This window comes from Tursiops truncatus, chromosome 15, assembly GCF_011762595.2.
Source record: "Tursiops truncatus isolate mTurTru1 chromosome 15, mTurTru1.mat.Y, whole genome shotgun sequence".
Taxonomy (NCBI): domain Eukaryota; kingdom Metazoa; phylum Chordata; class Mammalia; order Artiodactyla; family Delphinidae; genus Tursiops; species Tursiops truncatus.
The window spans coordinates 51,400,064-51,424,680 of NC_047048.1; the positions used below are offsets into that span (position 1 = coordinate 51,400,064).

Here is a 24,617-nt window from a genome sequence, read left to right on the forward strand (position 1 = left end):
TGTGATGGAAGGAAATTTTTAGAAAGTGTGATGGAAGCCAATTTGCTGACATGATAGCTGAGTTTTTACAGAACTGATGAAAGCTATCCATCCAGCCACCTCAAATGCATATTTAGATACATTATAGAAATTTGCATAAAACATAAGAAAAAATTCTAAATGCAAGCAAAGGAGTAAAAATACAAGTTATCACCAAAAGAATTACACTAAGACTCACAATTAACTTCTCAATAACAAGAGAGACCAGAGGACAGTAGAATCTCATCTTCAATGTGCCAAAAGAAAATAGCTGCCAACCTAAAATTTTATACCCAGTGAAAATATCATTCCAGAATAAAGCTAAAATAAAGACATTTTCAGAAAGAAATGAAAACAAACAAACCAAAAAACCCAAGGAGTTTACCACCAGTAGACTGTATAAAAGGAACTTCCAAAGGATGTAGAAGATAACGATCCCAAATGGATGATCTGAGACACAAGAAAGAATATCTAGCTAAGAAGCCTGTGAATGAATACTGCCTGTATAACATAGAATAATAATGTCTTATGGGTTTAGAAATCTATAGAATTAAAGTAAATTTCAAAAATAAATCAAGAGGAGAAAAATGGAGTTAAAAAAACTGTTTTAATATTTGAGTATTTCCTGAAGGAAATCAAGCATGTGTAAGTTTTACTTTCAAGAAAATAGTGAATGACTATATATTTTTTAAAAGGCAATTCTTCACACTGAAACAAAGGAAAAGGAAATTTCTTACACACACACACACAAACAAACAAAAAAGCAAACCACTGGGTAGGCCAGCCAAGCCTTGACAAAGAGTAGAACATAAAAGGTAAGCAGCCAGTTAGCACTCTGTGGTCTGGCTTTTAAGAGAGGGTCCAGTGGTTGTTGGCAGGGAGAATGCACGTTTCCCCATCAAGCAGCAGAGGATTAGAGGAGGCACAAATGAATCATGGAAAAGAGAAGCATCTACTTTAAATCCCCAAGGTAGTCTCTTTCTCCCTGAGCACTGGGAAGGCAGTACTGAAATAGTTGCATTTAGGGTTCTGTCTCAGGACCCAGCGGTGGGTCTGACAAGACTAACTTCACGCAGAGGGATGAGTCACTCATCCTGTTACAAAGATGTCGGCAGGGAAAGGAGGAAGATCAGTCTATATTCCCCTGGTGGAGGAAAAAATAAAGCCAGTAGCTACATGATGAAATGTTTTTTGGGTAGAAATTAAAATGCCCTAAAGCTTCTTGGAATTCTCTCTTGCTGATGAGCTATATAAAAACAGAAAACCTGTGTGCTAAGAAGCATCAAAGACAAATTAAGTGTCAGAGAAAAAGTAAATTACACATTTATTGACTGTTTTATGAGGTTATGGAGATGGTTCATTAAAAAGTCCCCTCAAAAGATGATTCTTCTTGTAATGAGAGCCCGTAGCTGCAAAGTGATCAATAGACATTGGAATATTCTCAGCAGATTCAGGGAAACTCCTGATTAACGATGTTTCAACATGTTAAAATAAATCTCTTTGAAGTGTTCAGGAAAAAGGCAGAACATCCTTTTTATAATGAATTAATTCTGAGTTGAACACAACCACAAAAGGTGTGTTTCTTTGCAGTGGCAGTTGGGTCCTTCAGTTTTTTCTAACACCATTTGTACACATAAACCCTTTCCTATTGGCTTTGGCAAACCCAGGTATGGAAATCCCAATGAAACCAATTATGTCACTGAGTTGAAAGACTGGTTAGAGTTTATTGCGTTCATCTTAAGAACTCTGAAGCTATGGATTTCATAGCTTTGAACAAAGCTGAAAACAGCATACACTCAGGGACTGAATCAAATATCTCACTGCTAAGGAACATGCAGCTGAACATTTCTCCAGGATTTAGAACTCTACTGAAAAGGAGCTGAGTATTCCCTTTTAAGGACTTTATAAATTTCAGTGGCACTTATGTACAGGAATGCACGACATAATTTTATGTCAAATTGAGAGCCAAAATGTTTATCTATTGTATAAGTTGCCTCTAAGGATCACCTACGTCCAATTTCTTCAACTCCTTTAAAAATTACATACAAAAGGAAAAGATTCACTGAATCTCTTTTTGAATGGGAAAAATGGACTCTACACATAAACTTTCACATTGTGGGGTTGGTCCAATTTGGTCCCCTACCAAATACAGACCAGCAGGATGGAAGTTCTTCGTCCATGTGTGTAAATGAAATGGACTTTTAACCTGGTTTTGATTGAGGCACATTGTTCTGTTCTGTAGCATCATGGTAAAAATGTTTGGAACTTGAGTTAATCCTTCCAGATCATAAGTATGGTTGAGTAAAAAGCTACCCTTTCAATTAATCTACATCTGTTAACTTGCTCTAAATCTAGCCAGAACTCCTTGCCACTGAAGAACTATTGTGTTTCACCAATTGGATTTTCAAATTTCTTTGGTTAAAAAATTTTTTTATACTTGTTTGTTCACTTTTAAGCAAACAAGTTGTTTGGTTACCAAATGCTTGGAAAATCACACAGATTGTGATTGGGGTTCAGGACAACTGCAAATAGTGACACTAGGAGAAAATAGGAATGGAAAAAGAGCACCCTCTTGTTTAAGAGGAGGTTAGGAACATAAAACACATGATCACATTAGTTAGAATAAGTGGATAAAGAGGAAGTAAATGTTATAATCGACAGTAAGGTGAAAGACACTGATGAATGGGAAGAGACATGATGCCATATAGTGTATGTTTTTGCCATAAGTGAAAGATTAGCCTTTCTCGGTTTCTAGTTAAAAACTGCTTATCCCACCTAAAAAACACTTGAAGGAGGAACTCTATTCCCCTCGGCAACTTCTGGCAAAGTTTGGCATGCTTTCCTCTTCATAAGAAGATTGCAACTATCTTTAATATTACCTACTACAGTGTCAACTCAATTTCCTTGTCCAACATTGAATGATGGAACAGTTCATAAATTTCTAGATGTCATAAAATCACCCCGTCTTCTCATCCTTCTGACTGAATGGAACTCACTCGGTTAACCTCTTTTATAGGTACTGCTGGTCATTCATTTCCTTGAGTTGCTCCTCTTTCTATTTTGTTTCTACTTCTGTTAATTTCCCTCATATCTATGTCAGGTATCAAAGGCTACTCCAATACTGATGTGAGGAGGGATTATTTCAAAGCCAGTGCTGTTCTATTTCTAGTCCACATCCAGTAATTATAGGAGCACAGATAACTGCTCTGCTGGCCTGGCCTTTCATTTGCTCAGTTTTGCCATCCTGTGTTTTGGTCTTTCTCCACATGACCTACACTTGATCTTATTGTTTTATTTCACTGTTTATTATTCCTCTTTCTGGTCACGGTCATTTCCCTTTATTAGCCACTGTGTCTTACAATATTAACAGTCATGGTTTCTTATTATATTATTAAAGTCATGGTTCCAAAGCACAAAATTTTTAAGCCCTGAAGAAAACCTCTCAATAAATGCTTTAGTTTGACGTGGAACCAACAATCTTCAAGGGCAGCCTTCAAATCCAGACACAATAAGATGGTCATTAAAAGCAGCCTCATGGGTGAAAAGCAAAGAGAAATCATTGTGGTACCTATTTACAGTCAAAAATAAAGGCAACAGAATGACTAAAAATTCATAGAAACACTTCAGATCTCTTTCTCAGGTGCCAAAAAAGAAATGGAAAATTGCTATACATATGGTAGGGTGCACACTGTTAATTACCTACCCAACTATTATCTCTCCTCTATTTTTTTGATAAGAAAACATCAGTTTTGTTCAGGTACCTGGTGATCATGGAATTGAAGAGAAGGTGAAATCCCTCTACCCTTTTGAGTAAGTCTTAATTACTCTAAGCCAATCATGAAAATTACATTCTTATGCTCATAATTGGTTTAGGAATGGACATGGACACAATTCTAGCCAATGAGGGGAGGTCTATGGAGGAGATTTAGGAAAGTTTTCCTCAAACCTATAATCAGTTACAAGATGAAGGTTATGATTCATGGAGCTAAGGCAGACGTCTTGTGACTGTGGGTTTACAGCCTGGGGATGAAAGGCAATTAACTGAGATAACACTGTGGAAATTCTGAAAAATACCCTGATTCTTGATGAGGTTATTGAACCACTAAATTAACTATTCTTCAAGTTTCAATACCTCTGAACTTCCAGTAATGTGACTTACTAAATGATATTACTGTTTAAGCCAGTTTTAATTGGGTTTTCTGTAAAGCTGCTGCTGAATACATCTGACTGATAAATTATCCAACAGTTATTAGTTCTTCTAATGTTTGGTTATATCCAGTGAAGAAATGTACTACTAAATTTGATTTTAATCATGGTAAGCTAGAGCAGTAACATAAAATCTTTGTAGGGTTATTTATACTGGGATTTATGTAATTTAAACACATTTGTGATCACATTTTATTTATGAGTAAAGTAGCTGACATTTTTGAACAAAAATGAAAACAAAACAAAAATTGTGGGAATAGCAATATTTTCCAAGAGAGATGTTTTAGAAATATAAAAACTGGCTAATGAAATATCAACCATAAGCTAAATATACCATACCAGTGTACAAAGTAATGACAAATTGAAATTCAGACAACATGGATTGAAAATGTATGTATTTGAATATATCACTCATTATTCTTAAGGTGTTTCTGAAATTTCAGTCAAACCTGGATCTTTGGCTCCAAACCTTTGAGCATTTAAAAAAAAATTAATCCTAAATGGAAAATACTGCAAAGTCTAAAATTATGTTAAAATGTATTCTACCTTCCTAATGCATAATCAACTTGAGAGGGTGGCTAAGAATATTTAAATTGTATTTATAAAAAAAATTTAAAAATGTATTTTTATATAAAAATTAAAAACATAATTTATTTATATAAAAAACATAAAAATGAGCAGCATAGCTCAATAATGATTAATTCTTAGATTTTCACTACTGTTTGAGAATCTGTATTCCCAAGCCTAAAAACTTCGTGTAAAAAATATTAAATAAACGTTCTGCCCAATAAATAATAGCAGAAACAACCACAAAAATATATTTTAAATTAGCCACAAGCAATCTATAAGAAGTATATTGAACAGACTATACAATGAAACAAAACTAACATTTGATCTTTGCAGAAATGTAATAGCCGTGCCTTTTAGAGTAGATATTTTAAACTGCAGATGGAAGAACAGGAAAACAGAAAAGCACGTTTTTCACAACAGAAAAATATTCAATGATGAATCAAAATGGATAGAATGATCTAAAACTGAGATTATGCTAACCTGAAAGTATTTGATTTACAGATATTCAGTTGGTTTAAAGTTAATATTCAAGGAATGATTGATTTTGACCAAATAAGCATAAGGTAATTTTAAGGTGGAGCCCCAATAAACTATTATTATGGGGGAAAAACATTTGTTTTCTTCTGGTTTATGAAAATATTTTGTTAAATTAAAAACCAGGGTGACTTTGGTACAAGACATCCTCTGCTGGACAGAGTCTGCCATTACAATATTACATCATCTATTTAGAGCTGAAGAAACTTGTCTAATTTCTCTCTTTCCTGGTGGGGAGGTGGTAGTGGTGGTGGTGGGGAGGTATGTTTTAAAAATATCTATGCCTGAGCTACATCCCAGACCAACTGAAACCAAATCTCAGGATCTGGGTTTCATGCATTTGCAATTTTTAAAGATGACCGGTGATGAGTGCCTACTGAATATTGCTATCAAGATTTTTACCATCATTGAGAAAGTTACATGAGTTTCACATGCAAGAACTGGTCTGAGACTGTGTGAGACATACCTGAACTAGGGAGGTTTTATTCTAATTAAATGGAAAGAAAATGAAATCACTGTGTATTATTATTCCGTTCAGTTTACCTTGGGCTTTTCGTCCAGGATCTGCTGACGTATCTCTTTGTGTTTCTCTACGAGTTTTTCTTGCCGTTTACTTTGTGCCTCTTCTAACTATAAGAAAGTTACAAATAAAGTCATTTTCATCTAAACATTCAAGTGAATGTTTTCAGAAAAAATTAAAACCTTTTCAGATCTGTGACATATGTTTATTTCATATCCTGGTCAAGAACTGACCTTATAAGGGTAGGAGACTGCAAGTATTAAAGCTGGGTGATGGGTACACAGAGGGTGGGAGTGAGGTGATCGATGGATTATACCATTCTCATATTTTTGTTAATGTTTGAAAATGTCCATAATACCAATTTAAAAATTAATGAAAAACCTTTGGAGGTTGCCACCTCTCTACTCTTGGTGACAACTAAAGGTTCTTTTGTGGAAGGTCCCCTTGACATCATGTTTCTGGGTTCCTGACTCTAGAAATGATTCTTAATGTCTATCTTCAGATGAACCTTTCTACATAGAGGTTTGCAATTAAACTTGCAGAAACACTGATTACAGACTGGCTGCTCTGGGAAGTAGCTCTGCTGGGTGCTGGTGATAAAGAGTTACAACGAAGCATGGCTTTTCTCTCCATAGGCTCACATGGTATTTATCAAACATTCATACATGGTTTGCAAAAGAGAAACATACTCATCGGCATGACATACCCTCTTGATGTACTGCACCACCTCCTGGATGTATGACCGGATCATCTCTGTCTTTTCCCTGAAAGCAAATGACAAAAAGATCATTATATGAACTCATCCATCATCAACAAACATGGGAACCTCAGGCTTCCAGATGAAAGTTTACAGAACTCTCAACATCCTTCTTACTGCTGCAAGGAAGGTACCAATCTGCCAGCTCTGAACAAAGGTCAGGTTCCACCGAAGGCACAAGCTCTGTTTTCACTAAATGCCAGGAGGGTTGTCTGACAATATCAGAAGTGAAGATTTAGCCTTTCCCTTAGGGTGGGTCTTTACTCAGCCTTTACCTACAGGCTCTGTGGGCACCTCAATCCTTTATTGAACTGCTCTTTGAGTTCACTATGAAAAACCTTATAAAAGGGATCTTCAAAAAGGTTAATTAGAGGAGAAATTTCACAGATGGGTCTTTGTATGGTTGGAAGCTGTTATTCTGCTGTAGAATAATTCCCAGGTAAAAGGTGGGAGAAAGGGGGTTCTTTCTACTTACTCTTCCATCTGGCTTTTGTCTTTGGATTTAGCTTCTGTTATCTTCTCCTGCCTCTTTTTATCCATTTTCTTCTTTAATTCCTTCTTCTCTCTGAAGGCAAAATGGAAGTAAAAGGGAAAAATGGTCAAGCAAATAGCAATTGGTGTTTAATACATTTACATACACAAATCCATTGTAAAGAGAATGAAGGCTTACTTCTCACAAATTTCTTTAAGCTTCTTTAACTGATTATTCTGACATTCTTCAGCAACATCTGTCAATTTTTGAATAAGCTGAGGAAAGAAAATGCAAGTTGGCTATTTTACATTATCACAAACAAAGCACATTTTCCCTTCCTCCCCTCCACATCAAACAACAGTATCTGAGGTTAGAAAATCTGATGTTTAACAATAGTTAAGGGACTTCCCTCATGGCGCAGCAGTTAGGAATCCGCCTGCCAGTGCAGGGGACACGGGTTCAAGCCCTAGTCCAGGAAGATCCCACATGCACGGAGCAACTAAGCCCATGCACCACAGCTACTGAGCCTGTACGCTGGAGCCCATGAGCCACAACTACTGAAGCCCGCACGCCTAGACTCCATGCTCCACAACAAGAGAAGCCACCGCGATGAGAAGCCCACACACCACAACGAAGAGTAGCCCCCACTAGCCGTAACTAGAGAAAGCCCGCACGCAGCAATGAAGACCCAATGGAGCCAAAAATAAATAAATAAATTTTAACAAAAAACAATAGTTAAAATCATCAGACATCTTACATAGGCAATAAGGACAAAATTTTCAACCATTACATTATCTAGGTTTTAATATGAAATTCTTCTTCTTATCTGTTTCTAATTAAACAGGATTTCTTAAATTATTGGGTTAGTTAACTGCAGCTTGTCTTTGCCAAGTGCAAAGACAACGAACAGTGTGGACCCAGGTACCAATCCCCACTCTATGACTCACTACAACTATGACTTTGGTCATGGAGCCTATATTTTCTGAACCTACATTTTCTTGGATATAAATGAGATAATCAATGCCTTTATGTCTTGGAGGTACTATGAAGCTTAAAATAAAACTGAGTGTGATACAAATGTAAGATGTAATCAACTGTAAATTATAATTCTTGGTTTCCAGCTTTCATTCCTTGCTTAATTGCTTCAAGAATGACATGAGTTACCCATCTTAGAAACTGATGTTTGTGTCCTGTGTGGGTAACTTCCAGTCGCTTCTCTTTCTTTATTCTACATGAAGAACTTATGGAACCTTCTGCCATTGCTCAGGCAGCAATAGCAACTGGACTCAACCCTTCTTACTGGAGCATCAAATAGATGGTGTGGGCTTCCTACGAAAGGTCCATTCTGTTCCCCAGAGATGGAGATTCTCACATATAGCAGACTGAGTTAACCAGTTATATATATATATATATATATATATATATATATATATATATATATATATATATATATATATATATATATATATATAGTAGCTATGACAATACCAAGGCAATATAATCATAACACCAGCAAACTTTCATTGGTAATTTACACATGCCAGGCATAGTTTGAAGAGTTTTAAATGTATTAACTTATTCAATCCTAAGAATTGTCCTGTGAGGTAAGAGCTACTGTCCTCATTTTACATATGAAGATACTGACGCAGGGGACTCAAGTTCTGGGCTCTTGTACTTGGTGGTACTTGGCAGAGCTGGGTACAAACCCAGATAAATCAGCCTCCGCAGCTTGTGGCCTTCACCACTCTCCCAAGCTGCCTTTTGTTGTGATTTTAGAAATTGTTTTAAAAACCTCTTCTTATCTAAGAGAATAAAAGAAATCGAGGGAGAAATTCTCTCACAGAATTACCATAAAGAATCCACACTAACTTGACATTAACATGAAATTTGATGCACTCATCTGTGAAGTGGATTAAATCTGAACAAATATTAACTGGAGCTTGGGCCAGCAGAAAGCCTATTTGAAACCATTGAAAATCATTCAAAAGAGGTTGCCTGATCATGACTGTCACAATTAAAGAAATCATGAAATACTGCAGTTTAGTAATGCCATTTATCAAACCATCTAGATGTAAAATCCTGCTGTGCAAAGACTCTGACCATTTCCTTGAGGATTCCCACAGCACCTCTTTGCTAGCTGAGGGGTACACACAGGGCCTTCAACTCCCCAGAGGACCATTCTCCTCCCCTGTCCAGCCTAAGGAGTTAGAGGGTTATCAGGGGAGCCCCAACCTTGGTGGCAACATCAGAATCCCTTGTGAGCAACTTCTTAAAAATACACATTCCAGGACCTGTTCCTAGGCCTATGGACTCCACATGTCTAGGGGCAGGGCCTGGGAATCAGTGTTTTCAAAATCTCCTCAGATGATGTGGATTCTTTGCCAGATTTAGGGAGTCTCAGTGAGCTCGCCCTCCTTCTATAGCCACTGCTAAGTCTCCCAGCAACACTTCTGAATTCAGTGACATTCGTGCTTCTGTTTCCGTGTTCTCATCTCCATCATTCACCCTAGTCCAGAATCGTTTCTTGATTATGGCAGCTCCTGTTCACATTTACAGCTTTCCTCCCCACTCCTGCCCTCTTCCTCAGCAACATCAACATCCAGGAAATGAAGCCACTGAGCTTGAGATCTCCCAGCCCTCTACCCACTTGATTCTGAGTTTTATTTCCATTTGTTTTCAGCCCCCACACAACTGCCAACACCAGCTTCCCTCAAGGTTCTGCAAAAGTTTCCTGTCTGCTGCATCCCCTGGCCTTCCTTTTTGCCCCTCCCTTGCACCATCTGTACTTGTTTTTTATTCTTCTCAGAACTAATTCCCACCTCCTTTGCTCCCAGAACACACACCTTTATCTAAACTATTCAAGTTAGCCACAATTCAACAAATATTTATCAAATGCCTACTAAAAACCTGGCATTATTCTAGAAACACTGAGCTGATGAGTTGGCTTTCTAGATCTTGCTACTCAAAATATAGTCCAGGAGCCAGCAGCATTGGCATTACCAGGGAACACAGCAGAAATGCAAATTCTCAGGCCGTAACACAATGGACTAAACAAAAATCTGCATTATAACAAAATTCCCAGGAAATTCATGTGCACATTATTGGGGAAGATGGAGACAGTTTAGAAGAAGCCCTCTGTTATGCACTGAATGTTTGTGTTCCCTCAAAATAAATATATTGAAATCCTGACCCCCAGTGTAATGGTATTAGGAGGTGGGACCTTTGGGTGATTTGGTCATGAGGGTGGAGCCCTCATGAATGGGATTAGTGCCCATAATTGTAAAAGAAACCACAAGAGCTCTCTCACCCCTTCCACCACGTGAGGACACAGTTAGAAGAAAGCTCTCTATAAACTGGGAAGTGGGCTCTCACCAGACACCAAATCTACTGGTGCCTTAATTTTGGACTTCTCAGCCTTCAGAACTGTCAGAAATAAATATTCATTGTTTAAGCCACCCAGTCTCTACGGCACCCTCTCAAACTCCCTCTTTTCTGTCTCAAAAGAGCTGCAGAACTTTATGTGCGTTGTCTTCATTACCCAAGACTCAGCTTCCTCACCTCTGAGTCAGGGATAATGTTTCCTTCCTGGGGTGGTTGTGAAAGCTGGAAGAGAAGACACATGTGTGATTCCTAATAAACCAGGTCATAGGTTCTTAGCTTGGTTTCCTTACCCTTCCTTCCCAGAGGAAGGTTTTCCTTTGCTTTTTGTCCCATCTTCTTCTCCCTGTGGGAGGATCACCATTTCACTTTCTTCTCTCAAACTTTCTTCTGCACTGGATACATTCATTCCCTTTGCCTAAAAACACATCTCTATTTTCTTATCCTCCCAGAACCCTGAACTTTTGTTCTACCTTTGACCTTCCTTTCCTTTCCATCCCTAAAATGGAAGACCAATGGCTGCTTCCACAGCTGCAATGCCCCACTGCCACAGTCTTCAACCCCGCCATCTCTTCCATTCCAACTACTGGCATTTATCTGATTTTGCTTTAAGATTACAAAAACTTTTTTGTTACTAAACTCATTGGCCATGTCTCAGGATGAACTTTCATTATTCTAGAGATTCATAAATTTTCTTAGCTCATTGTATCCTTAGGATCTCAGTAATTTTTTCATGGTACCCCCGAGGCCAAAAGAAATAAAAGAACAGTTCCATTTATTTATTAAATGGTTAGGTCCAAATAATAGTAGTACTTTGCACAGAATCCAACAGATGTTGCTCTGTTTCCTTCAAAAACATAAAATATCCCACAATACCCCTGTGAGTTCAACATGGTGCTTCAGAGTGACGTGGCACATGGTTTGGGAATCGTGACTTTATCCTTTTGATAGGATGCCAGCTGCCAACCACTCTCATAAGAAGCTCTCTTTCCTTCATTTACAGTATCTCCAGCAATTCCCACAGTCACTCTTCTCTGATTCTTTTAAGTGCTTCAATTCATTTCTGCATCAACTGCCTTTGACCGTCTCTGGCTGAGGATGGCTCACCAGCATCTCAACATCTTTCACAGAAGGCAAATCATCGTATTTTCCCATTAAGTATCATCACTCAGGTTAAAAGTGTGCATTACATTTGACTGCCCTCTTGGGTGCTTTCCCCATCTGTTGAGTCCTGGAGAACTGTCACCATGTTATCTCTTGGCTTTGTGTTAACAGCGCTCTGGTGTAGATCCTCATTAACTCCTGTCTGGACTTGGCAAGTATTCTCTCCCTGCCCTCAGTCTCTCCTTAGTCTTTCTGCTCCATATCACAAATAGTATTTTTTGTATGTCCCGAGCCTTAACTGGCTCTGTATCCTCAAATACGTTACACTCCAGCTCTAAATTTCCTTTCCTGATTAGCATTCAGCACACTCAATAAACTAGGCTGTATTTTACTCTCAGACTGTCTGGGCACATACCTGCTTCTATACTTTTTCTCATGTTATTTTTCCACCTGGATGATATTCCCATTTGAATGAGAGACAGCACAGATGTAGGGCATTCCCATGGTTGCAGAAATTCCACTGGACTGTGCTGCTCAACTCCTGATAAGGGAGTAGGCACCAGCCAGTGGTTTTTTGGACACCAGGCTCTACATAAAATAGGCACTCAAAAATTATTGTGGGGCTTCCCTGGTGGCGCAGTGGTTGAGGGTCCGCCTGCCGATGCAGGGGACGCGGGTTCGTGCCCCAGTCCGGGAGGATCCCACATGCCGCGGAGTGGCTGGGCCCGCGAGCCATGACCGCTGAGCCTGCGCGTCCGGAGCCTGTGCTCCGCAACGGAAGGGGCCACAACAGTGAGAGGCCCGCGTACCGCACCAAAAAAAAAAAAAAAAAATCTGTTAAGTTTAAGAACCACATTGACCCGGACCTTGGTTATGGCTATGGTGCATCATGTCCAAGCCATGGGCTGTCTTATTGAAAATACTTCTTAAACTACATAATTTTGATATTTAACAAGCTAAGTTTTGTTCCTTTAAGAATAAATGCCTTATTGTGAAATCCAGGCATGTGTTTTTTTTTTTTTAATGTGGCTTTTGCATGAAACTAATGAAAATAGTGTCTCCATAGAATCCCAAAGAATATGTTTAAAAAAGGACAATATCTCTGTGTTTAATATGACAAATGTTCTTCCACTCTACTCAGCTCCCCTTGGTCTCCCCAACTCTCTCATACAACAGACGCCTCCCTGTAACATTCTGCCCTTTTCAACTATTTTCAAAAGATCACTCTTACTATAATTCTGCTCTTACAGCATTTACTGTTTTCATTTAAACTTCCTCTACTTAAAGTCCAGGAGGCAGAGTGATTAATGTTATGATTTTGTTAATAATATGACACTATTGTCAGACTCGCATTAAACTGGCAATGAGATTACGTCTAGGCGTTAATAATTTATCTCTTTCTTACCCTAGAAAGAGAGAGTGTGGGGCTCAACTATAGTTTTCTCTACCCAATACTACTTCAGAAAGAACTTCCTCTGCTTTCTGAGAACTGGCTCTGTGCCTAATGTGATTTCCATGGAGCTGCTGTGTTCTTTACGCCCATCCCTGGGCCAAGGTAACTGGTCCGAGGAGGCATAGATCCAAGTAGGACCAGTCATACCCCGACTCTAGCCACAGGTGATTGGTCTAAGGTTGCAAGCTTGGCCAATCATATCACACTAAAAAGGCTTGCCCCAAGATTTTTCCAACCTGTCATTAGTGAAAGAAATATAACTTGGAAGGGGTTGATGCCTATATTTTCTGACAAGGGGAAGCCTGTGTGCTGCTTTGGACAAAAATAATACGGACATGCAGAGAAAATCAGGAGAGAAAGGGAGAGAGACAGAGACAGACAAACATAGGAAGTGCTGTGAGTGGTTTCTGGTAGGCATCTCTTTATCCCTTCCCTTCTCCAGTGTGGATGGTCAACCCTTCCTTACATGGCCTTCCCCTATGTACTTTTCTAGTATATACTATTCTTGTCTAAGTTAGTCCAATATAAGTTTTTGTCACATGTAACCAAGGGAATCCCGACAAACAAACAAAAAAACAAAAATAAAAAATTTTACTCCTTAATCCCCAAATAAGATGAAAGAACCTGTGAGCATTGGGTCCGGGGTTTCTATTTCATGAAGTGTGAAAATCTGACCCAGAAGAGGGATTTTTCACACAATAATTGAAGTGTCTTTTAACTGACCTAAGGGTACTCTCACTTTGGTGTATTTATTAGCAGACAGGCTCTACTCAAAGAACCGTTCAATGATATATTAGCCACAAGACTCACTGAAGATAGAAAAGAACAAAAAATTAGTTTAGAATTCCTAGGGGGAAAAAAGTCGAGAGTACATGGTAAACTGAAATGCAGTAAACAACATTTAATTTTAACTTTTAATATGATTTCTTTTTCTGGCCCAAAGGAATAGACATTTCAATTATTTTGCTTGTTTGTTTACCACTCATGACAACTCTCCTAGTTAAATGTTCCAAACCTTTTATGGATGAAAAAGAAAAGCTCTGGGGAATATAATTTCATGCTTGTTCTCAGCTCCATGCTGAATTTCACTTGGTTTAGTCATTTGAGGGTGAGGGAATGGTTTCCAAGGAAGAGACTAATTCATTGACTCTAACTTAAAAGGGATAGAAAAATATGTAGACAGAAATTGTCATGTTTAGAGCCTCTTATAAGAAGGACAATTTGGGAAAATGTGCAAAGAGCCAAGTGTAGAGTGTACATACTTCAGGCAAACTCATCTTCCTTCTCCCTTCACTCATAAGTGGAGAAGATAGCACCTTCTTTTCTGCTAGTCAAAGCATCCACTCTGAGTTTTCACCATAAATTGTTTGTTTATCTTCTACAAAGTGTTAATTTATGATGCTTCTAAACTAAGAAATGATCTACTGATTAAACGCATTATTGATAATTTAAAAACTAGGTGGATTTTTATACTGGCGTGTTTCCTGTCCATTCAAATTGAAAAATATTTATTCATTCATTCCACCAATATTTACTGAGCACCTGTGATGTGCTGGATACTGTGTATTGATGGTCCAACTGAGAGTTGGCAGCGAAGTCCTGTCCAGGTGGAGCTCATGTTCCCCACCAGCTCACTTCTTTTCTCAGAAGCAGCAGAAAGTCTTGGACTAAAAGACCAACCACCTTGATTCTTTTCTGAGATAGTCTTTCATACCTATGAAATTCATTTCTTTTAAAATTTCCATATCTAAACAGAATTCATAGCTGCTTATTTGAATCTAAAGGTTTAAGGAATCCTTGAAATTTTCTTTTTACTTGCTGGGCAAAGCAATAAATGAATGTGAAAATCTGAGCACGACTCCTAGTCAATGTCAACAAGTTGGCCCAATGAATCTACAGCATTTAAAATTGTTTTTCACTTTTAAAATATGCCAAAGTAAATGTCAGCTTCTTAGCTTTCTGGGAAATATAAATGGGTCAATGTAGCATACGCCCTTGAATGATATTTCTGGTATTCTTTTATAAGGCTCTCAACTGGAAATATCTTCAAACTTTAAAAAACAATCAAGAAATTTGGTAAAGGAAGCTCTAGTAAATGTGTTTTATCATCCTAGATGATGCCTGGGTTTTTCCATCTTAATTCTTGGGCCTTGTTTCCTGACCAGTAAAATATAGCAAAATTTTAAAATTATATTATGTGTGTTTTTAAATTTTTTAAATTGTTTAAAAATTCAATGACGATTTTTAAATGTCCTGAAAATCATAAAAAGTAGATATTTATGGCCATGAAATATTTATTTTAGTGATAACTGGAATTCATTTTTATGATAAAAGAAGTTTCACTTAAAATGATTCATATATAGTTTTAAGTACAAATTTATAACAGGCAAAGAATTACCCCTTTGTAATTATAAAAGGTTAATGAAGTTACTTGTAAGAGTTTTTTTAAAAGTTGGTGTAGTATCACATATGACACAATTGTGGATTTTTGATTAAGTTAAAAGAAAATGAGAAAATGGTTGTATAGGATCAAGTTAGTTGAGATCATTATATCTGATTAAACCAATTGCAAACAAAAATCCAAACCACCAAAATTTCAGGATCAGGCTTCATAATTCTGAAAGATATCAAGACCATTTAATTTAGAATAGATGAAACAAATATTGCTTATCACTCAGATGTGGGAAAATAACTATACTGTTCAAACTGGAGGTTTTCAAATAATTAAGAAAGGAGACCTGACTAAAAGAGACATGATTTGTCCTGTGGTTTGTAACTGAAATAGTGCAATAAATCAAGGGCTTAATATTCAATAGTCTGTTTGAAAGCTAGAACCAGAAGAGCTGCCCATGAAGATGAGTAGCACAGCATGTCAGCTTCTTCTTTCCTTAATGCAAAATCTATCGTTTCAAGCATCTTGAAACTTACCAGATGGAGTGCAATGAGTCTTGTAATTCCAGAGGGCACAAACTAAATTGTCAGACTTGTGAATTCTATTTTGGAATTTTCCTTTCAGCAGAATTTCTTCTGTTCTTTAAGCTTCTTTAGGTTGATGCAAGTCAAAACTATTATTTTCTTTGCCTTTGGGGATAGGTTTTGTTTACTGACTCTTTTCCCTCAATCTTATCTAAATAGTTACCAATTAACACAAAAAATATACTAAGACATACTGTGTGCACACAAAAGTAAAAACAAGATTTTTTTATTGCTTTAAACTGAAATCCTTAATTATTATTTTAATAGATCTGAGAGTTGAATCATCTCTGCATTCTCTGCAAACTAAGTTAAACTAGCATTATAGTTAGAGGGAAACTTTACAAGCACTCTTGCACAAATTTTTATTTAGAAACAAGGATACAAACACTCAAAGAGGTGAAATGATTTAGCTAAAGTTACATAACTAAAAGTGAAAGTCATGTCTCCTCACTTTAAATCCTGTACAAATTGTCCTTTGATAAAGAGTGATGACTATGTTCTAGGCACTGTGTTAAGTTTCCATGGATTATTTTATTGAATCTCACATCCAAACTGTGAGGGCTATGTGTTGATTCTTGCAAAAAAAAAAAAAAAAGGCTTAATTCTCCACCATTCCCTGTATTCACACTCTTTGCAATGTGACTTGTGGTTCCTCTAAACAAGAGATAGTCTATTTCCCTATCCCATGTATCCAGGCAAGTCTTACGACTTGCTTGGAGATAGATCTGTTGAGACTTTACCTACTTCTGCTTGCTCTCATTTGGAATCCTTTCCAAATTCCACATGGACAAGTCCAGGCTAGCCTTGCTGGATGATGAGAGATGTGTATCAGTTATCTGCCTGGACCAGTTGACAGTCAGCCAACCTTCAGGAGCAGAGCCTCTAAGTAACTGGCAACTGAACCACAGACACATGAATGAGCCCAGCCAGGACTAGAAGATACATCCAGTTGAGTCAAGCTCATATTGCTACACATAGAAACATGAGCTAAGTAAATAGTTGTTATTTTAAGGCAATAAGTTTTGAGGCGTTTGTTATGCAACAAAGCTAATGGATAAAGATGGGTATACTATTACTAGGTCCATCTGACTTCACAACCTGTGTTCTCAACCACGGTAAGCCCTTGAGGGAAGAGACAACATTTAGGCTTGGTCCACAGGAATCCCCCCACCAGTATGAGGACCATAGGAGGCCTTCAATAACTTTCACTTAAACAATTATATAAGTATATTTTATGCTCTCTAAATTGTCCAACCTCCCAAAAACAATAAACTAAAAGATAGCATAAACTCTGTGGGTCAAAAGAACAAGACAATCCAACAGAAAAGTAGGCAATGGATATAAACAGTTTGTAGAAAAAAGGAATGGAAATGGGCAATACACACATGGAGGACATATGCTCATTTTTTTTAAAACATTTTTATTGGAGTATAATTGCTTTACAATGGTGTGTTAGTTTCTGCTTTACAACAAAGTGAATCAGTTATACATCTACATATATCCCCATATCTCTTCCCTCTTGTGTCTCCCTCCCTCCTACCCTCCCTATCCCACCTTTCTAGCTGGGCACAAAGCACTAAGCTGATCTCCCTGTGCTATGCCACTGCTTCCCACTAGCTATCTATTTTATATTTGGTAGTGTATATATGTCCATACATACACTACCACTCTCTCACTTTGTCCCAGCTTACCCTTCCCCCTCCCCATATCCTCAAGTCCATTCTCTAGTAGGTCTGCATCTTTATTCCCGTCTTGCCCTTAGGTTCTTCACGACCTTTTTTTTTAGATTCCATATATATGTGTTAGCATACGGTATTTGTTTTTCTCTTTCTGACTTACTTCACTCTGTATAACAGACTCTAGGTCCATCCACCTCAATACAAATAACTCAATTTCCTTTCATTTTATTGCTGAGTAATATTCCATTGTATATATGTGCCACATCTTCTTTATCCATTCATCTGTCGATGAACATTTAGGTTGCTTCCATGTCCTGGCTATTGTAAATAGAGCTGCAATGAGCATTGTGGTACATGACTCTTTCTGAATTATGGTTTTCTCAGAGTATATGCCCAGTAGTGGGATTGCTGGGTCATATGGTAGCTCTATTTGTAGTTTTTTAAGGAATCTCCATACTGTTCTCCATAGTGGCTGTATCAATTTACATTCCCACCAACAGTGCAAGAGGGTTCCCTTTCTCCACACCCTCTCCAGCATTTATTGTTTGTAGATTTTTTGATGATGGTCATTCTGACTGGTGTGAGATGATATCACATTGTAGTTTTGATTTGCATTTCTCTAATGATTAATGATGTTGAGCATCCTTTCATGTGTTTGTTGGCAATCTGTATATCTTCTTTGGAGAAATGTCTATTTAGGTCTTCTGCCCACATATCCTCATTTTTGATCATGATTACATCAATAGAAATGAAGATAAATATCATTTCTATCTATATATCCATATCTATCTATCTCTAGAACAAATCAATTCTATTAGGGTTACCCAATGATGATTAGGAAAATTAACAAATAAGAACACATTTTGACAAATTGTTTCATTCTTTATTTCATTACTAAAGTCTTGTATTGATTTGTCATTTCTTGTTTGGCAGAGAATGTAAAGTTTTCAGAAAAGCTAAATCATTTATTTCTCAAGAAAGATGATCCTGCCTTAAAGTCAGAATATTGGAGGAAGACAGATCACACTACCGTAGAGTTAGTTACTTCCTGACACTGCAATTACTCCTGGCACATATACTTCAGCTGAGCGACCATAGAAGTGAGAAAATTCAAGGCTGGCTCTCAGACAGGCTGCAGCAGGAAATGGTGCTAATAGAAATCATCAAAAAGGAAGATGGTGAGCACCCTCAGGCTGTAGCAGGATGTCAAAAACTGCAAATACACATTTATATTTGAGCTTAAGATTTTCTAGCCAATTCATGTATTGTAAGAAAAAAAGCGGAGGTGGGGGGCTTTCATTAAAAACAATGATTTGTGCACATTATCTCATTATTCCTCCTTAAAGTTCAATAAAGTGAGGATTATTCTTATCTTCATTGGAAAGATGAGAAAACAGAAATTCTGAGTGGTCACACAGCTACTCTGGGTGAGCAGTGGCCAGAAATGAGGACATTTGACTGCAGACCCTCACTCATCACCACTCACATCTGATGGGCCATTCCATTAGTAGCTGGTCAGTATCCACCCAGAGCTTTCACTGTGAAACACAACTTTCATTCCCCAGGATTGGCAGGGAATTGGGAGCACTCAGCTCAACAGGTACTAGTGTTGGTTTGAGGCCCAGGAATGATTGCTGGTGGGACAGGCAGGAGTATGTATAAGAAGAACCCCAACCATTAAGGTCTATGTGAAGGAAAGGAGAAATGAATGGGCTTGGAACATGTGGGAGACTAAATACAAGAAAGAGGAGAAAAGGTAGGAAGTAAAGCAAAACAAAACAAGCCTCTGCGGAGGATAAAGAGTATGGTGCTGTGAGACAGAATGAGGAAATCTTTTCTTGACGCCACTGAAAAGGAGAAAGAAGAGAGAAGACAAAATGGCGGGTCAAACCCTGCAGCAACTGAGAAGCGACCCCATAGATGTCACCACAAAACCTCCTCTCCCTAGGCGGTGGATGTTTAGCCTTGAACGTGATGTTGGGGCTGATTCTGAGAGTGATTGCAAACCCTCAGAGGGACCCCCTAAGAATTTCTATCACTTACCAAACTCACATTTAAAATTAAGACCTTACCCTAATGGTATGACAAAACCCAGGGTCAACCTATGGCAGTTGATGAAAAACAGGTAAGTTAGAGCAGATTCCCCAACCATTAGAGTTCTTTCCTGGAACAGACATCTTTCACTGGGCTCCACAGACCCCCAAGATATCTATGAGGAGATTTCAGGGGGTGCAAGAACTTCAGTGGGGTTGGGGAACTACATCTTTATTTTCACTCACCCTTAACTGAAAGTAACTGTTTCCTTCTATAATGAACACAGGCAGGAAATCACAGGAGTGATTTCCATAGGACCTGTGCCTTTGTCACCAAGAGATAACCATCCAGCCTGATGGTCAAGCTATGAAGAGCGGAGAGCACGATGTATTTCCTATTTCAACCAAGAGGAAATTTACACTTATTTTAAAATGCATTTTGAACAGAGATAAGGATCAATGGCTCTAAAACCTGATTCTTCAATGTGAATGTGCAACACATCACCTGGGACTCCTATCAAAATGCGAATTGTGATTTAGCAGGTCTGGGGTGGGACCCGAGACTCTGCATGTCTAACAGGCTGGCTCTCAGGTGATTTGGGGACCACACTTTGAGTAACTGGGCTGCAGAGCTGCTTGGATGTAGAGTTTTAAAGATGATGGTTCTTATTTAGACAGGTAGAACAAGTCCTTTGAGTCCTTTGAGCTATAGAGTCTATGAAGCTTGGTGTGCATTTAACACCTCCTATGATAACATGAAAAGTTATCTCAAAAATATTCTCTTGGTGTTTATTAATTTCTATGGTTAGGAAAATTGTTCCCACATCTGTGTCTCCATAGCAGTTTGCTGATGGCTGTCTATGGTTTCATTTATCACATGGTATTAATGACTGTAGTACATGCTCCCTGTGCATGTGCTGACCATGCCTTCCTCATCTTTACCTCCAGTGTCTATCACAGGATTGGACAGATATTAAGTTGTAATGCACATTTGGCAGGGAGTTTATTGATGCCATGGTTTCTTTCTCAATCCTTGAACTGCGGGTTCACATTTGCATTTAATTCCCAAAGCAATTTTGGGAGATAAAATATCTTCTGCCTAATTCTCCACATCACCCAAATACTCCATTTTACCTGGGGCCTACTTGCTTTTTAATTACACTTCCACTTGTCTAATTTAGCCTAAGAGGCTTGTTGGTAATTCAGAACCACAACCAAAGATAGAACTGACACTTCTAGGTGACTTTCAGCCAAAAGACTTCCTGGCAGAACAATTTGTAGTTATTACAAATAGGGTTTATAGAAAGTTCTGCCACATGTTAGCTAAAGGCATGTAGTGTAAATTGTGGATGCCCTGAAATGGCCATACAATAAACTCTGTGTGGTTCTAAATCCCAGGTGTTTGGGTCTTAGCCTTCTTAACAAAGGCCCATACAGGTATGTTCAAGGGCACTGGCACTTTATCTAAACCCAAATCCACAATCACAGTGGCGAAGGACGGAGCATTTTGAGTAGGTTGCTTATATTTGGCCTGAACGGGCCAGGCTGGCTTGGATGTATAGCATATGTATGTTTTTCTGAAAACGCTTTCAAGCTTTCATCGTGGACACACTCATTCCTTCTTGGGGAAAAGGAGGCAGAGGCACATGTTCTGAGATTGTCACCTCGAGTGGCAGTTCCAACAGCTCTCCTGCTCCAGTGGCCCTTCAGATGGGATTTTCCCAACTATAACTTCAGCTTGGTCTTCCCCAGTTCCCCGCCAACCTCCTCCTTCAGGGGAAAATCTGTTGCGCAGCTTTTCATGCTCCCATCTGGTGGGATTTGATGTGGTGCTCACCCTCACGTATGCCTCCCAGAACTCTGAGATTGTGTAGCTGTTGCCTGTGATTTCTGAATCTAATTTCTGAAGCTCAGGTCTCCTTCTTCCCAGGAGGCCTTTCTGGGATGTCTGGGCTTCTGTGTTAATTCACACTCTTAATTCTTTTTTCAGGAATGTTCTGTGAGTACTGGTCTTCTCTCTTATTCTGCCATGTCTCCTATGAATTGCCATGTTTCTTTCCTTGGGGAATGGATCTTGCCAGAGGTTGGCACTCTGAGGAAGCTTCAGATGATGATGGCTGGACTGCCTCATCTTTGAAGTAACATTGACCCTGTTAGTCAACTTCAGTAATCTGCGGGAGAACCCCAGGACTTCTAACCCTCAGGCTGTTATTCCTCTGAACTGTGCTTCTGGATGGCACTTTCCTGGGGCCCCATTCCTCACCATGTACTCCCAGCTCAGCCCCAGAGCCGTCCTTGTGAAAGTTACTTCAGATCACATCACTCCTCTGCTCAGAACCCTCCACTGGCTCCCATTGTGCTGAGTGGAACACAGAGGCCACAAGGGGCCTACAAGACCTGAGAGATCTTTCTCCAGCCCCAGAAGTCCCATCTCTCTGACCTAAGACCCTACAGTCCTCCTCAAACATGGTCACCCTACTGTTCCAACACACAGGCCCATTCCCAGCCCAGAGTCTTTGCGTTTGCTAATCCTTCTCCCTGGGAAAATCTTGCCCCATATGTTTGCATGGGCCCATCCTTCTCCTCCACACTCAGATGCTGGCTTCTCAGTGAGTACCTCTCTGGTTACTCTATGTAAAATTTCAAACCACGTTCCTCATCCTTCCCCCACACCCACTCCCTAGTTTTCCACTTGGGATTGATTTTTTTTTTCCTAAACCCTTATTACCAACTGACATATTTTACCAACTTATTGTGTTTATGGTCTCACCCCCACATCTAGAATGTAAGCTCCATAAAGGCTAGGATTGTAATTTTTATCCTCTACTATTTAAAAGTATTTGCTGAGTGGCTGTCTATTAAGTATTCGTTGACTAGATGAATGAATGAATCAGGATTTCTTTCTGAGGTGATGAAAATGTTCTAAAATTGGTGATGGCTGTACATATTTATGAATATACATAAGCTAAAAACCATTGAACTGTACACTTTAAATACATGAATTGCAAGGAATGTGAAATAAAGCCTTTTAAAAAGAGAGAGGCAGGTATCTCAGCCATCCTAATGCAGGAGTTGGCTTGTGTGTGCTCTGTGCTCTGTGTGAGTAGATGTGAGGTCGTCTGAGAACATTGGTGTGAGATCTGAATTAGGAGGCATCTGAACAGTGGTTATAAAGTAGGGGCTCTAGAGTCTGAGGACCAAGTTCAAATCCCAACTACTCCATTTTCTGGTTGTGGAAACTTGGGAAAGTCACTACACTTCTCTGTAAGTTTTTAATCTGCAAAATGGGCTGAAAAGAGTACCAAATGCCAGTGTTGTGAGGATTAAATCAGACAATTTCTGCAAATGGTTTAGCACAGCATATGGCCCCATTGGGTGTGTTCAATACACAGCTGCTATTTTAATTTTTATTATTGTTATTATTTTCTGGAGTCCTAGGGATGGGGTACTGAGAAAGAAAGATGGCGGTGGTTGTAGCTCCCAAAGCTATTATCTCCCATTAAAATTCACTTGGATTTTCTCAGGTCTGTCAAGGCAATCCCCGGTTTACACTAAACCTGACCTCTGCCCGCATGTTCTTTCACTGCTTGATCTTACTTCATTAGTTCACAAACAAGGCAGCCCATCAAAAGCATATGGAGCTTTTAAAAATAAGTCCTTGAGCCTCACATTTAGGTATAGAGCAGTGGGTCTCAAAGTGTGGGCATGGGACCAGAAGCATCAGCATCGCCAGCCCTACACAAGGCCTGCTGAGTTGGAAATTCAGTGTAGGGCCCAACAATCTGTGTTTTAACCAGTCCTCCAGGTGATTCTGATGCATGCTCAAGTCGACAGTACCTGACCAAGTGGAATCTGATTTTTGATAAGCTCCTCTTGTGATTTTGACCTGCTCATTTGCATACTGTCATTGGGAACCAGTACTACAATGACAGCAATACCCTGATCCATCTATTACATAGTCATGACTAAACCATTCACTGTTTGCAACCTATTAGCAGAAACAGCCTCAGAATTCTCTTACATGGACAGGCCTTCAGCAATGAAATGAACAGGTCATGTAAACAGCTTTGAGAACCCATTTCCCCTGGGTACACTACTTTAATTTCTGTTAAGCTTACTCACTTGTTTTTGGCACAAGCTTGTTTTCAAGGCTACTTTATTGCTTGATTCATTTAATTTATCTGTCACCAAACATTTATCATGTCCCTACTCTGTGTCAAGCCATCAACAACAATGCAACATATGTTGGTGAAGCCACTATGGGAAACAGTATGGAGGCTCCTCAGAAAAGTAAAAGTAGACTTGCCATATGATCCAGCAATCCCATTCCTGGGCATGTATCTGGACAAAACTATAATTCAAAAAAATACAGGCACCACTATGTTCATAGCCGATGGCTAATTGCTATTCACAATAGCCAAGACATGGAAGTAACTTAAATGTCCACTGACAGATGAATGTATAAAGAAGATGTGGTACATATATACAATGGAATATTACTCAGCCATAAAAAGAATACAATCACACCATTTACAGCAAAATGCATGGGCCTAGAGATTATCATACTAAGTGAAGTAAGTCAGAAAGAGAAAGATAAATACCATATGATATCACTTATATGTGGAATCTAATATATGACACAGGGACTTCCCTGGTGGTCCAGTGGCTAAGACTTCGCACTCCCAATGCAGGGGGCCTGGGTTCGATCCCTGGTCAGGGAACTAGATCCCACATGCTGCAACTAAGAGTTCACATGCCATAACTAAGACCCGGCAGAGCCAAGTAATTACATAAATTAAAATATTTTAAAAAATAAAACTTAAAATAAATAAATAAATAAATAAATAAAATATGACACAAAGGAACCTATCTATGAAACAAAAACCAACTCACAGACATAGAGAACAGACTTGTGGT

At 38.7% G+C, this 24,617-nt stretch overlaps 1 protein-coding gene across 7 annotated transcripts in view; it reads right to left on the reverse strand.

Moving 5' to 3' along the window:
• Positions 1–24,617, reverse strand: part of PLCB1 (phospholipase C beta 1) — a 680,890-nt gene that overhangs the window by 66,438 nt on the left and 589,835 nt on the right. For all 7 annotated transcript variants that reach the window (XR_012326222.1, XM_073792678.1, XM_073792679.1 and 4 more), the window contains 4 exons: positions 7,276–7,352; positions 7,081–7,170; positions 6,555–6,612; positions 5,872–5,958 (listed from right to left, as the gene is read on the reverse strand). Coding sequence is in view for 6 of the 7 variants with exons in the window: in XM_073792678.1 (XP_073648779.1) it covers positions 5,872–5,958; positions 6,555–6,612; positions 7,081–7,170; positions 7,276–7,352 (312 nt within the window). In the remaining variant the exon portion in view is untranslated. The remainder of the gene's footprint in view (positions 1–5,871; positions 5,959–6,554; positions 6,613–7,080; positions 7,171–7,275; positions 7,353–24,617) is intronic.